Raw genomic sequence first — 15,801 nt, 5'->3', positions numbered from 1 at the left:
TATAACATACCAGCTAGCCTGATTCTGTGTACAAAAAATCAATGAATTAGAGTGCTACCAATGTGGTAAAGTTCATTGAATTCCAAACGGAGTTTATGAAAATGTTTTCAAGAGGTTAAATCATGCACAGCGCAGTCATCATACCTTAACAAAAAAGCAATGGGAACTTCCAGAATCTGTTCATGATATTTTTTGCAGGACTTTATTTGGACCTTTATGTTTTAAACAGTATTAATTTTTAAAATGTAGAACATACCTGAATTTTAAAATTGAGTTACATGGAAAGCTACAGTAGCAAAATTTTCTTTTTAGGGTTTTGACTATTCTGGTTGACATATTTCCTTTCATTTCAGAAGAACAGGCCAATGAAGGAATAAGAATGCATGCCATCCTCCTCCTAGTTTTGACTACTTTTGCTGCTGTTATAGATAGCGAGGCTGAAATTGTCCGAAGAGGAAAGGAGTTGTCAAAAATAGTTCCTTACAACGGCAGTTTTTACATAGCTGATGGAAATAAAGTGTACAAGTTAAATTATAGATTTGATGAGGTGATGAAAGAGGACATAAGTGTACCAGATTCAGATACAGTAGCATTGATTTTGGTTGATGACAAAACGGATTGTTTGATAGTGTGTGGACATTATGGGGGTATTTGTAAATGTTTAGGTCTTGATAGTTTTAATGAAACTACTCAATCTGATCAAAGAGTAATCCAGCCCAATGCTACATATGTAAACGGAATCGTTACACAAACAGGAAATCAATCTTATTTGACTCTAGCAGTTTCCTGGAAAGAAACAGACGACAGTCTACGAATGATTGAACAATTTAAAATAGGCGATGAATTCAAAAAGACAGGTTCTGGATATGTTGAATTAAAAGAGCATGTAGAAATAGATTACAGAGCAGTTTTTCAGTTTGATGGACACATTTTTTTTTTTACTAATCAACAGGAACAAAACTCTTCAAAGTATATTTCCAAAATATCAAGAGTTTGCAAAGACCGGTTTTTAACGTTTGTTGATATGCAACTGCTATGCAATTCTTATGAATCATACAATTTAGTTCAAGATGCTATTTTGGTTGAAACCAGTGATGCTGTAACGTTATTTGTAACTTTTGCGAATGGAATTAACACAGAAAAAATAGAAAGTGATCATGGCATACTGTGTTCTGTAGATTTTAGAGATATAAATCAAAGCATAACAGAAGAGCAAAAAAAAGTTATTGATTGTGAAGATTGTGTAAAGCCAACATATTTTGAGAGCAAATGCCTACCAAATGTAAGTTGATCGTGATTTTATATTACACTCAAAAATTTACATGGAACCATTATTGTAATATTCTTCAAAATAAAAGTATCCAATATTAAGCTGGGATTTCCCCATACGTAAATGTGCGGAACCAAGCATCAATAATATCTTAAGTATATAAAATATAAGGGCATGACCATAAACCATTAGAAAAATAATAATGGGGTGATGAGTTGTACGCCCGGGGTTTCATTTCTCATCTGCATTTGGTAAAACTAGAACTATGGCCCCTAAACTGGCAAAAATTGGAATGTTGTTTAGGCCACACCAAATTGATGTTTCGTTCCGCGGATAATTTACTGCTCGTATTTTTTGAAAATGTAAAAATATTATTTTTGTTGTGCGCCCGCTCCTATGTTTTAATCGCGAACCAGCGAAATAATTTTTTTATAGGCTGAAATAATAAATTATAATTTTCTATGCTCTTTGAAGTATTTTAGTCAAGGAAAGTATTTTTAACTGATGCATAGTGTTTTATACTGTATATCTATCGAATCAGCATTGGTTTCAATAAATTCAATCAAAATGGCGGCTTCCGGTATAAACACTGTGGCTCGAATTTTGGAAATTAAATCTTATTTTTGACAATAAATGTGTTTGACCATACTGGAAGTTATTTTCATCGTCTCATGCACTAAAGGATCATTAATCCAATCAATAATTATGCAAAAAACATGTGTATACATCTGATAATGGTGGTTATAATATTGCGTAATTATTGATTCGTTTTGGATGGAAGTCAGAATGATGAAAATTAAAGGACTCAATTAAGTATTATTTGATTCAAGTCATAATGCAAGTGACCAGAATTTTACCTTAAAATGTCGATTCTGAAGAAGACACCTTCACTTAACAGGAACATGGTTCATTGTTTGGTCCAAATTGATGTATCATTTTTTTTACCATAGTCTGACAAAACAACAGATATCTTTTCACAAATACCGTATTATACTATGTATAGGAAGCTAGCATAAATAGGACGCAGGCAAAACAATTGTAAAAAAACGGGTAAAAAGCCTTAATATATAAGATAGGACGCAGCGGAAAAATGTCAAAATCAGAGCGTAAAAATTTAGGTTGGTAAAGTATTTATAATATATATAAAGGTAAAAACAATAAAATAAAATGTATATGAAGGCATATTTCGATAACTGTGTATTTCGTTAGTTATCATCGTATATCAGTAATTTAGCATTCTTGGTTAGTCCAGTATCCGCCATTTGTTTTGACGATTTATTTATTGGGATCGTGAAAATGGCAAAGGTCATTATAAACCATGATGCGATATTAAATTTCATAGTAAACTGATATGTACTTCGTTGTTTATTTCAAGTAAATTTATACTTTAGATACGTAAGAAAAGTAACAGTAGCACAGATAATAATACAGTTTTATTCCGTCAACCTGATGACGCTTTTCATCAATTTGAATTAGTTGTCTTCTGACGGTGTATCGAAAAGAAAAAAGTCTTATAGTATGCGTGAATGTTCTCAAAATGTCAACACCCTCAGATAAGTATTAAACACGTGGTAAAGTGCGAACAAACAACCATACGGTATTACCATCGCAATGATTTGTTCTATTGATATTTTTCTAATGACAGCGAGTGTTTTTTACACCTTTGCACATTTGAAAGATTTGATAGTGACAATAATGCTTCTTTGCAGTATGCACATACCATTATTATTTTTTTTAAAACAGTGACATCCAACAAGCGCTGACTCACATCAAGTTTTGTGAGTAGTTCCCTTTGGTAAAAAAGTAAACACTCACTCATGTTTAGTTTATTTCTCAATTAATCATTTTAAAGTAAACATTCAATATATTTATGCGTGTGTTAATTTGCGTGATTTTTACCTACGTCAGTTGTTCTCTTCTGCGGGCACTGAGTATCAGTACTTACCATTTTCACGTTTGTCTCCGGTCTGACATTTTCTGTCTGAAATGGACTTGTGACAAACAGGTAAAATCCTAATAGCATAGAAAGGACGCAGGCAATTTTTTAGGTGATAATCTGGGGTAAAAAAATGCGTCCTATGCATAATACAATACGGTAGCATATCAACATTGGCCCGGATAGACCAATAATAGGTAAAGCGTAATCACCTTAATTTCTCTTTTCTTTTACAATAATCTGTGATTATTAAAGCATCTCACTGACCATAAGAGAATGGAGTCTGATGTTTGATGATGCCTGTGTAAAACATCATTTTTTTAACACCTGAAATCAATCCTAATGAATGTCAGTAAATACAATTGCAAATTATGTTAAAGTGATTCAGGTAGATTAATATTGATAATCAGAAAAATAAAATTATTTCGCTCTTCGCTCGCTTCAGGTTTTATGAAAACTGACAAAATTGTGTGTTTTTTCGATCGCTCGTTCGCTCCCTATTTTTTTTTTGCAAAAATCTGAGGAACGAAACATCAATTTGGTGTGATGAAGTTGTGCACCTGTGGTTTCATTTCATGCTGCACTTAGTAAAACTAGAGTTCTGGCCCTTTGATTAGTAAAATAAATGGCATTTCTGGACTTGTGTCGATCAAAACTCCAAGACCATTTCAAATAGAAAAATGAAATTTGGGGGAATGTTCTTCAGGTGATAATGTTGTGCAAATTTGGGGGAATTTTCTTCAGGTGATGATGTTGTGCAAATTTGGGGGAATTTTCTTCAGGTGATGATGTTGTGCAAATTTGGGGGAATTTTCTTCAGGTGATGATGTTGTGCAAATTTGGGGGAATTTTCTTCAGGTGATAATGTTGTGCAAATTTGGGGGAATGTTCTTCAGGTGATAATGTTGTGCAAATTTGGGGGAATTTTCTTCAGGTGATGATGTTGTGCAAATTGGGGGAATTTTCTTCAGGTGATGATTATGTGCAAATTTAGGGGATTTTTTTTCAGGTGATAATGTTGTGCAAATTTGGGAGAATGTTCTTTAGGTGATGATGTTGTGCAAATTTGGGGGAATTTTCTTCGGGTGATGATGTGGAAATTTTGAGGAATTTTCTGCAGGTGATGATGTTGTGCAAATTTGGGTGAATTTTCTTCAGGTGCAGATGTTGTGTAAATTTGGGGGAATTTTTTTCAGATGATGATGTTGTGCAAATTTGGGTGAATTTTCTTTAGGTGATGTTGCTGTTCAAATTCGGGGTTATTTTCTTCAGGTGATAATGTTGTGCAAATTTGGGGGATTTTCTTCAGGTGCAGATGTTGTGTTAATTTGGGGGAATGTTCTTCAGGTGATGATTTTTTGCAAATTTTGGGGAATGTTCATCGAATGATGATGTTGTGCAAATTTGGGGCAAATTTCTTCTGGTAATGATGTTGTGCAAATTTGGGTGATTCTTTCTTCAGGTGATGATGCTGTTCAAATTTGGGGGAATTTTCTTCAGGGGATGATGTTGTGCAAATTGTTGTGAATTTTCTTCTGGTGATGATGTTGTGCAAATTTGAGGGAAGGTTTTTCGGGTGATGATGTTGTGCAAATTTGGATGAATTTTCTTCAGGTGATGATGTTGTGCAAATTTGGATGAATTTTCTTCAGGTGATGATGTTGTGCAAATTTGGATGAATTTTCTTCTGGTGATGATGTTGTGCAAATTTGAGGGAAGGTTTTTCGGGTGATGATGTTGTGTAAATTGAGGGAATGTTCTTCAGGTGATGATGTTGTGCAAATTTGGATGAATTTTCTTCAGGTGATGATGTTGTGCAAATTTGGATGACTTTTCTTCAGGTGATGATGTTGTGCAAATTTGGATGAATTTTCTTCAGGTGATGATGTTGTGCAAATTTGGGGGAATTTTCTTCAGGTGATGATGTTGTGCAAATTTGGGGGAATTTTCTTCAGGTGATGATGTTGTGCAAATTTGGATGAATTTTCTTCTGGTGATGATGTTGTGCAAATTTGAGGGAAGGTTTTTCGGGTGATGATGTTGTGTAAATTGAGGGAATGTTCTTCAGGTGATGATGTTGTGCAAATTTGGATGAATTTTCTTCAGGTGATGATGTTGTGCAAATTTGGATGAATTTTCTTCAGGTGATGATGTTGTGCAAATTTGGATGAATTTTCTTCTGGTGATGATGTTGTGCAAATTTGAGGGAAGGTTTTTCGGGTGATGATGTTGTGTAAATTGAGGGAATGTTCTTCAGGTGATGATGTTGTGCAAATTTGGAGGAATGTTCTTCAGGAGATGATGTTGTGTAAGTTTGGAGGAATGTTCTTCAGGAGATGATGTTGTGTAAGTTTGGAGGAATGTTCTTCAGGAGATGATGTTGTGAAAATTTGAGGGAATGTTCTTCTGGTGATGATGTTGTGTCAGTTTGGGGGAATGTTCTTCTGGTGATGATGTTGTGTCAGTTTGGGGGAATGTTCTTCAGGTGATGATGTTGTGTAAGTTTGGAGGAATGGTCTTCGGGTGCTGATGTTGTGCAAATTTGAGGGAATGTTCTTCTGGTGATGATGTTGTGTCAGTTTGGGGGAATGTTCTTCGTGTGATGATATTGTGCAAATTTGGTCGAATTTTCTTCAGGTGATGATGTTGTGCAAATTTGGGGGAAAGTTCTTCAAGTGATGTTGTAGAAATTTGGGGTAATGTTCTTCAGGTGATCATGTTATGCAAATTTGGGGAATTTTTCTTCAGGTCATAATGTTGTGCAAATTTGGGGGAATTTTCTTCAGGTGATGATGTTGTGTAAATTTGGGGGAGTTTTTATCAGGTCATAATGTTGTGCAAATCTGGGGGAATGTTCTTCTGGTGATGACGTTGTGCAAATTTGGGGGAATTTTTTTCAGGTCATAATGTTGTGCAAATCTGGGGGAATTTTCTTTAGTTGATGATGCTGTTTAAATTTGGGGGAATTTTTTTCAGTTGATAATGCGGTTCAGATTTGGGTGAAATTTCTTCAGGCGATAATGTTGTGCAAATTTGGGGGAATTTTCTTCAGGTGATGATGTTGTGCAAATTTGGGGGAATTTTCTTCAGGTGATAATGTTGTGCAAATTTAGTGAAATTTTCTTCGGGTGATGATGTTGTGCAAATGTGTGTGAATTTTCTGCAGGTGATGATGTTGTGGAAATTTGGGTGAATTTTCTTCAGGTGATGATGTTGTGCAAATTTGGGGGAATTTTTTTCAGGTCATAATGTTGTGCAAATCTGGGGGAATTTTCTTCTGGTGATGATGTTGTGCAAATTTGAGTGAATTTTCTTCGGGTGATGATGTTGTGCAAATTTGGGGGAATTTTCTTCAGGTGATAATGTTGTGCAAATTTGGGGGAATTTTCTTCGGGTGATGATGTTGTGCAAATTTGGGTGAATTTTCTGAAGGTGATGACGTTGTGCAAATTTGGGGGAATTTTTTTCAGGTCATAATGTTGTGCAAATCTGGGGGAATTTTCTTTCGTTGATGATGCTGTTCAAATTTGAGGGAATGTTCTTCAGGTCATAATTTTGTGCAAACTTGGGGGAATTTTCTTTAGGTGATGTTGTGCAAATTTTCTTCAGTTGATGATGCTGTTCAGATTTGGGGGAATTTTCTTCAGTTGATGATGCTGTTCAAATTTGGGGGATTTTTCTTCTGGTGATGATGTTATGCAAATTTGGGGGAAATTATTTCAGGTGCTGATGTTGTGCAAATTTGTGGGAATTTTCTTCAGGTGATGATGTTGTGAAAATTTGGGGGAATTTTCTTCAGGTGATGATGTTGTGTAAGTTTGGAGGAATGTTCTTCAGGAGATGATGTTGTGAAAATTTGGAGGAATGTTCTTCAGGAGATGATGTTGTGTAAGTTTGGAGGAATGTTATTCAGGAGATGATGTTGTGAAAATTTGGGGGAATTTTCTTCGGGTGAAGATGTTGTGCAAATTTGGGTGAATTTTTTGCAGATGATGATATTGTGCAACTTTGGGGGAACGTTCTCCAGGTGATAATGTTGTGTAAATTTAGGGGAACATCTTTTCGTGATCAAATTTGGGGGGATTGGGGGAATTTTTTTCAGTTGATAATGCGGTTCAGATTTGGGTGAAATTTCTTCAGGTGATAATGTTGTGCAAATTTGGGGGAATTTTCTTCAGGTGATGATGTTGTGCAAATTTGGGGGAATTTTCTTCAGGTGATGATGTTGTGCAAATTTGGGGGAATTTTCTTCTGGTGATGATGTTGTGCAAATTTGAGGGAAGGTTTTTCGGGTGATGATGTTGTGTAAATTGAGGGAATTTTCTTCAGGTGATGATATTGTGCAAATTTGAGGGAAGGTTTTTCGGGTGATGATATTGTGCAAATTGGGGGAATGTTCTTCAGGTGATGATGTTGTGCAAATTTGGGGGAATGTTCTTCAGGTGATGATGTTGTGCAAATTTGGGGGAATTTTCTTCTGGTGATGATGTTGTGCAAATTTGAGGGAAGGTTTTTCGGGTGATGATATTGTGCAAATTGGGGGAATGTTCTTCAGGTGATGATGTTGTGCAAATTTGGATGAATTTTCTTCAGGTGATGATGTTGTGCAAATTTGGGTGAGTCGTGCCTGACTGATATTAAAAAGACGATGTAGCTATTGCTGGCGTGCAAGCATATATACTTCCTAGTGAAATATTTTGAAATTTTGCCCCTTTATGAGATTTGAAGAAAACACACACTGAAACAATAAAATCCACACATATTTTTTAGCTCATTGGTGAGGTATAGTAGTATTTTGTTGTCTGGCATCCAGCATCAACAAAAAGACATTTCATTCAATACCGCTTTTTCAAATTCAGCAATTAGGATAGGAATGGTTATTGGGTTATACTCTTCCAAAATTGTTCAAAGAAATATGTTTCCCCTTCAAAACTCTGGTTACATTTGCAATCAAAAGAGCTAAAAGAAACACTGAAAACCCCCCACATTTATTCCAAATTAACAAGGCTCAGAATTTAGTTTTTTTACCATGTTGTATTTTTTGTAGTCCGTACCAAGATTGTTCAAATCATGACCCACACAGTTGTCAAATATGAGACATATGTTTTAAAGGACTTGTGTAAGGAAAATTTAAAAAATATTTTCCTAAAAGTGAAATATTTGCTAGGTAGTGTGGTTGAGTGGGTGTTGGCAACAACGCTTATAATTGGCTTATTATCTTTTACTGAATTGAATTACTAGTCAGATCGCCATTCTCACTCTATGCTTCCAATCTTTTGTCGGCATAATGTGCACTCCTGAAAGATACCCACCTTGGATTCACGTCATCAAAGTTGTTATTAAAAGTTCTTTACACAAGTTAATCTAAATCTTTTCACTGTTATTTTTCTATCAATAATTTCAGGCGACCACTGATCTTGAATCTATAGAATGTTCGGAAGGCTACAGGTACAACTCAAGTGGACAAAGTCCGATTAAGCTTGACTTTGTTAATAAGACAAGTGCGGAGGAAGGATATATTACAACATTTTCCAAGACCAACCTGGAAAGTTCTGATGTTATTTTAGCAGGAACAGCAAATGGATTTGTTCTTAAAGTGAGTAGACTACAAGAATTCGATACATTCTGTGATGTTAGATACTTTATCATTTAATTTGATTATAAAATATTTTATTTCTTACCTTATTTCTTTGTAATGTTTGGAATAAAAATTAGTGTATTCTTAATGAAAAAGAAGGTCATAGTATTTAGTAAAGAATGAAAGTGCCCAAGTTCTTAATACTTGGCATATAGCAATTAATGTTCATCTGATAAAAGTGTTCCATAATACCCAAAACAATTAAATTGATGCCATTTGAGTATTAATAGGCTTTTGAGGATTATCACTTACTAGGCATAACTATTTAATGGCTTCTACATTTGCTTAAAAGCTGTAAAAAATTGATCACCTTCATTATTAACATAATGATTAATGAATTGTTATATGTAATCTGGGGTTGTTTAAATTGAATGCAAGACTTGAACAAATTGTGTAATTTTACCTGCATGTTTTTTTAAACTCGCCAGCTTTTTTGGAAGAAAAATGTCAAAATATTATTTTCTCCCACCCAAGATAAGTAGATCCAATAATTTAACCATGCTGGAAATTCTTATCTTGCCCACGGGCGAAGATAAAATGCCCGTATGGAACTCCTTTTTAATGGTCGCCATGCTGTAATTACCTCCCTTGTTGAAGACTGTCATCTATAGCATCATTGTCTTGTGGCAATATTTAGAATGCTAATTTATTATTTCTCGCTTCAAATGTCACCATAAAACAGTTTTTACGCACCTTTCAAGAAATAATGCTTCACTCTCCCTAGAACTATTTAAAGACCGATTTGACTATTAACATTATCCGAATCACTGCGCACATATCCATGACAACCGAAAATTGACGCATATCCATTCGCAATTATCTCACTAAGCACAAAAGAGTTCCAGCAAAAAATACATTTTTACTTAATATTGTTTAACTGAGGTGGGACAAAAAACATCTACCATAGCCGCTCGTGTAAGATATATTCATCCCGACCCTCGGTAAACCTCGTTTCCGCAAAACACCCAATGCTCGGGTCGGGATGAACCCTATCAATTGAAGATACTTATACTGTGTGTGCATTGTATTTTTTTGTGAAAAATGGTTTAGTTGGGTAAATAAATATTAGAAAAGATGAGAAATCCATTTTTTCATAGTTCTCTTTTTAGATCAAAATGTTTATTTTGTTAACGTCTTAACAACCAGTACATATAAGTGAAGATGCAATCATAGGCTCTTTGAATGCTTTAAAACCAGAGGGGCGAATTGAAGGTGCAACATTATGCTCTGTTAATGCCTGAAAACCAGTGGGGCAATGTGAAGGTGCAATATTATGCTTTTTACATGCTTTAAAACCAGTGGGGCGATATGAAGGTGAAATATTATGCTCTGTAAATGCTTTAAAACCAGAAAGGCGATTTGAAGGTGCAATATTATGCTCTGTAAATGCTTCAATACCAGAGGGGCGATGTGAAGGTGCAATCTTAGGTTCTTTTAAAACTTTAAAAGCAGGAGGGCGATGTGTAGGTGCAATCTTAAGATCTTTAAAAACTTTAAAACCAGGAGGGAGATGTGGTGATGCAATCTTAAGCTCTTTAAGTGATTAAATACCAGAGAGGCTATATGTAGGTGCAATCTTAAGCTCTTAAAATGCTTGAAAACCAGGAGGGCGCCATGTAGGTACTATTTTAAGCTCTTAAGATGCATTAAAACCAGGAGGGTGATATGAAGGTGCAATCTTAAGCTCTTCAAATGCTTTAAAGCCAGAGGGGCGATGTGTAGGTGGAATCTTAAGCTTTTAAAATGTATAGAATTTCAGGTGTAATTCTTAATTATCTAAAATCGGTGTAAAAGTCACAATTGGCAAACTAATACATTTTATTTATTTCCTCAATTCCTTGTTCATCTCCTATGTTGATTAAGTACTGTTCATACAAATAAATTTTGTAGCAAAATAATGAAACTATCATAGGCACTGAGATAATTTTAATTTACGAAGATCTACATTGAAACGCCCCCATTCCAATATCTTTAAGGGGGCTTCCCCCCTGTGAAACCTGCCAAGGTGTTGCCCTTGGCCCTTTGGGACTGTGGCATGAAATTCAGGAATTTTGCTAGCCACCATAGTCACCTCTGATTTTCCGCCTTTTTAACAAAGCATCTGCATCTGTTTGCAGTCATTTCATGAACAAAGAGCAAATATTCAATATGTAGAATGAATTTATTGTCGTTCATTTAATGTTTTAACAATCAAGAAGCAAAATTACCAAAATTATATGGGAGTAACTAGGCATCAACATTTAACAATATTTTTGCAAAGCTATCAATTTAGCTTTAACCTATTTGTGAATCTTATTCCTTAAAATGAGAGAAGAAAAAATGATGTCGCCTTTTGCAATTGAACTAATTAATGCCAGTTTTTAACCATTTTTTAACAATTTTTAATTTTGTAACACATATTTACCTCATCATTGTTAAGAATATATATTTTGTCTTATGCTTTTCATAATGACAATTGAATATATATTTAATAACTAGCCCTGTATGTTTTTTTTACAGTATTTGCTCCATGGAGATAGCAACATATCAAAGTTTACATCATTTCAAATGGAGAAAGATGGCCATACACCAGTAAAAAGTGTTGTTCAGATTGAGGATGACTTGACCTTTGTTTCAACATCTTCAAAGGCAAGATTTAGATGTTTCTGGTCATCATAATGATAAAGTCGAGCACATTCTTTTGTAGTAAACCTTTGTCTTTGAATGAGGCATTCAAAGCGTGATTGTTCCTGGTAACCTATCTTATTCTGTAAAAAGACACTGACCAACCCCTTTTTCTCTCAATTGTAAAATTTGTTATTTTTCTAGTATATTTGATTATATTTAGCTCACCTGAGCACAATGTGCTCAAGATGAGCTATTGTGATCGGTTTATGTCCGGTGTCCGCCGTCAAGCGTCAACAATTGCTTCTCATCTCCTCCTAAACCGCTTGGACAATTTTGATGAAAATTCACAGTACCTTGGGTGGTGCTTTTTTAAAATTGTCCAAAAAAACTGAATTCCATGCCGAACTCTGGTTGCCATGGCAACCGAGCTTAGATATTTATGTGTAACATTGTCTAGTGGTCGTCTATCAAGTTTGTTCAAATTATGCCCCTGGGGTCTAAACTGACCCTGCTCATTGGATCACATATTCCTTGCACACTTTCTTAATGAAATCCTTGAAAATCTTGTCTTAAACTGTAAGGCATAAACACTCGGTATTTATCCTCTTATACATTTTGTTAAAATTTGATCACGTAAAAGTTTACTCTTGAAGAAAGGGTTTAAAAAACGTTTAAGATCGATGAAACTGGGTACACAAGAAATATTTCCAGAGACTTTATACAGCAAAGGTCATCTATCTTTCTTCATAAGTTTAAGAGTTTATACCCTTTTTGACTGAAAAAACAACAGTTGACTGGTAAGCATTTGCATTCATTCTCTAGCGTGCTTGTTTTACTGCAAGAATTGCACATCTTTGTGTTTATAAAATATTTACATAGGTGAAAGCAAGCATGTTATGGACATTATAATAAAACCTGTTAGTAATTATAACCCACTGATTTGGCATTGATAATAATTTCAAAGTAACTTTTGATTGTTGATCATGCATATGGAGCTTGTGCATAAGTATTATCAAATGTTATTTTACTGATTTTTAATTTGAAGGTTTACAAGTTTTCAAGTACAGATTGCTCTGAGTTCATGTCTTGTGAACAAACAATGGAAGGAAAAAATCCTCTTTGTGGATGGTGTGTTTATTCTCAAAGGTATGGTGATTATCTTTTTCAATTCTTTCAGTGAATACTGCTAATTGCAGCATTTTACACTGCATGCTTTTGGCTGGATAGTTTTGATTTTGATTCAAAACAATTAAATAACAATTTCATCTCTCTTAAAATGGATATGCTTTGTAGCATCTAATTACAGTATCTGTGAAATGCCTATGCTGTGACTTTATTGTAACTTCTGCCTGTGTTTATTGTAATTCTATCAAGTGCATTCACTTAAAAAATAAAATTTGACTTGTGTATCCCTTGTTAATTGTGCCTGTACACTCATTGAATAATCTACCTGAAAGTGCTACCAGTATACTCATTGTAATATCTAATATCATTATGGTAAATTCTACCTTAAAAATATGTCTATAGACAAACTATAAATTCTACATGGGCACTTACCGGAATTGTAAAATCTTGATGTATATTACAGACTGTAAATGATATCTATTATTATAAAATCTGCATGTACACTGACTGTAAATTATATATATAATTGTAAAATCTGCATATTCACTGACTGTAAATTCTATATATAATTGTAAAATCTACATGTACATCAACTATAAATTTTATAGGAAGACATACTTGGAATTATGTCTGTACATATATTGAAAATGTCCCAATAACATACAAAAGTGTCTTATAAAAAAGTTCAAATTAATCTGTATTTTGATGAAAATCAAATTTGTAGATTTTCTTTAGCTTAATAGAGGTAGACATATTGATTATTACAAAATGTATTTGGACTTTTGTTTTCAGAATTGTTAATACATTGCATGATTCTGATGTTGTTTTTTCTTTGTTAGAGCCACCAGGAGAATTGCTTGTACATACCAGAAATATCAGAACCACTGGCTGTCGGCACTGTCTAATTGCTCATCACTACAATTGCAACCCACAGGGATTCCCATTGGCAAAAACAAAACAGTAAGTTAAAAGAAGAGGTGGGTTAAAAACTAACCTTGAATCTTGAACCTATTGTATTACTACATACCGAGAACATTTTTTTTTATAATAACCATGCTTACGATGCTAATAAAAAGGTGTTGTATGCGAACATAAGTATCTACATGAAAGTAGGTACATACAAGGACCATTTAAGAAGTATGTAGATTCATATTCACTTTAAGAATTTGACGTCTTCTCATGATATTTTGTGAGAATATAGACTAAGGTTTTCTTTTGAAGAAACTGCAACAAAGATAGAACATATGCATTAGCTTTGTATGTAAATGCTTTAGTGATTAACAAACAAACGCATCTTAATAAAGTTTCTTAACTTTAGAGAAAATATGACAATTTCTGTGATATGTATGAATATAATCCTTTTCTCTATTAAATATTTTATGTACAGTGTCTTCATATTTTTTTCAATGGTCCTTGTATACTATGTTACCAGTGACAATATTTGTATTATTGATATTGGATGAATATTTGGGAAATACAGTCAACACCTGCTTTATCTTATTAGCTCACCTGAGCTCAGGTAAGCTAATAAGATAAAGCAGGTGTTGACTTGATTGTGATCGCCCTGTGTCTGTCGTCCGTCGTAGTCATCCGTCGTCGTCAGTCGTCAACAATTTGACTGTTAACAGTCTAGAGTCGCAATTTGGGCAAAATCTTAATGAAACTTGGTCAGAATGTTACCCTCAATAAAATCTTGGATGAGGTCGATATTGGGTCATCTGGGGTTAAAAAATAGGTCACCAGGTCAAATTGAAGGAAAAGCTTGTTAACACTCTAGAGGTCACATTTATGACTGTATCTTCATGAAAGTATCTTCAGAATGTGCATAGTAATAATCTCTAAGTCAAGTTTGAATCCGGGTCATGTGTGGTAAAAAACTAGGTCATTAGGTCAAATCATAGGAAAAGCTTGTTAGCACTCTAGAGGTCACATTTATGACTGTATGTTCATGAAACTTAGTCAGAACGTTAATATTGATTAGCTCTAGGACTAGGTCACCAGGTCAAATAATAGGAAAAGCATGTTAACACTCTAGAGGCCACATTTATGACCATATGTTCATGGAACTTGATCAGAATGTTATTCTTGATGATCTTTAGGTAGATTTTGAAACTGGATAATCAAAGGTCAAAAACCAGGCCACTAGGTCAAATCATAGAAAAACTTTGTAAAAACTGTAGAGGTTACATTCTCTCTTTAATCACCATGAAACTATATTCAGAATGTTTGTGTTTATGAAGTCGATGTCAAGTTTGAAACTGGGTAACCTGAGTTCAAAAACTAGGTCACGAAGTCAAATCATGGAAAACATTGTTAAAACACTGTTGAGGCCATATTTTCTACTTTATTTATATGAAACCTGGTCAGAATGTAGTTATTACAGCAAGGTAAGGTTTGCAACTGGAACATCCGTGATATTAAAAAAGTCATTGGTGATATTAAAAAAAACCTTGTCACTAGGAAGGATTTAACCCCCTGTCACAATTGCCCTCGCCCTGAAAACACTTATTTGACACTTGAATTGGATCAGGTGAGCGATACAGGGCCTGGGCCCTCTTGTGTTTTTTTTGCTGTTGTAGTTTATCTTGGCAGCATGCTAAACCTTAACTTGTTAAAAGTATTCGATACTACCATGGCTCTTGGTACTTATGTTAACAGTTAGCACATACACATGGATAGCAGGTACATCTTAGAAAAGCAAATTTTAGTTGAGTTATGCAACTTGGTCAATGGAAAAAACAACTGATATGTGTTGGTTTATGTTCTTTGAGTTGTATAACATAATTCAACTAATAATAATATAAATCTTTGCCTTTATTTTAGGTGACGTTAAATGTGGCCAATTTTCCTGAACGCTTGGGAAATGATACATACTTCTGTCAAGTGGAAGGTGATAAAGATTTCGTGCGTGCAACTGAGGCAGAGGGAAAACCAATAAATTGCACCATTGCTGGCACAAAAGGTATAATGAATGATGTTATTGAATATCAACCTGGCAAATTGAGTTTATGTGAATGCGAATAATTATGTTTTATTTAGTTTTGTTATGTTTACTGCATTGATAAATAATGAGCTAAGCTGTTTTCTTTAATTTTATCGATATCATAATTAAATGTTCACCTTACTTTATTTGTTAATGTGTTGAAGGTGGCATTAGTAAAATCTCATAACGATTGCCCCAAGTTGTTTTAATTTTAGAACACTACACAATGCGCACAAAATGAT

The 15,801-nt window shown here is 34.4% G+C and overlaps 1 protein-coding gene across 1 annotated transcript in view; it reads left to right on the top strand.

Moving 5' to 3' along the window:
* Positions 1–379: 379 nt before the first annotated feature.
* Positions 380–15,801, top strand: part of LOC128215949 (plexin-B2-like) — a 66,097-nt gene continuing 50,675 nt past the window's right edge. Inside the window, 5 exon segments of the mRNA XM_052922549.1 lie at positions 380–586; positions 8,611–8,802; positions 12,497–12,597; positions 13,416–13,536; positions 15,400–15,538. Coding sequence (XP_052778509.1) covers positions 380–586; positions 8,611–8,802; positions 12,497–12,597; positions 13,416–13,536; positions 15,400–15,538 — 760 coding nt within the window.

The sequence above is a fragment of the Mya arenaria genome, chromosome 14 (assembly GCF_026914265.1).
Source record: "Mya arenaria isolate MELC-2E11 chromosome 14, ASM2691426v1".
Classification (NCBI taxonomy): domain Eukaryota; kingdom Metazoa; phylum Mollusca; class Bivalvia; order Myida; family Myidae; genus Mya; species Mya arenaria.
The sequence above is the reverse complement of the archived record's forward strand: the minus strand, read 5'-3'. Positions and strand labels throughout refer to the sequence as shown.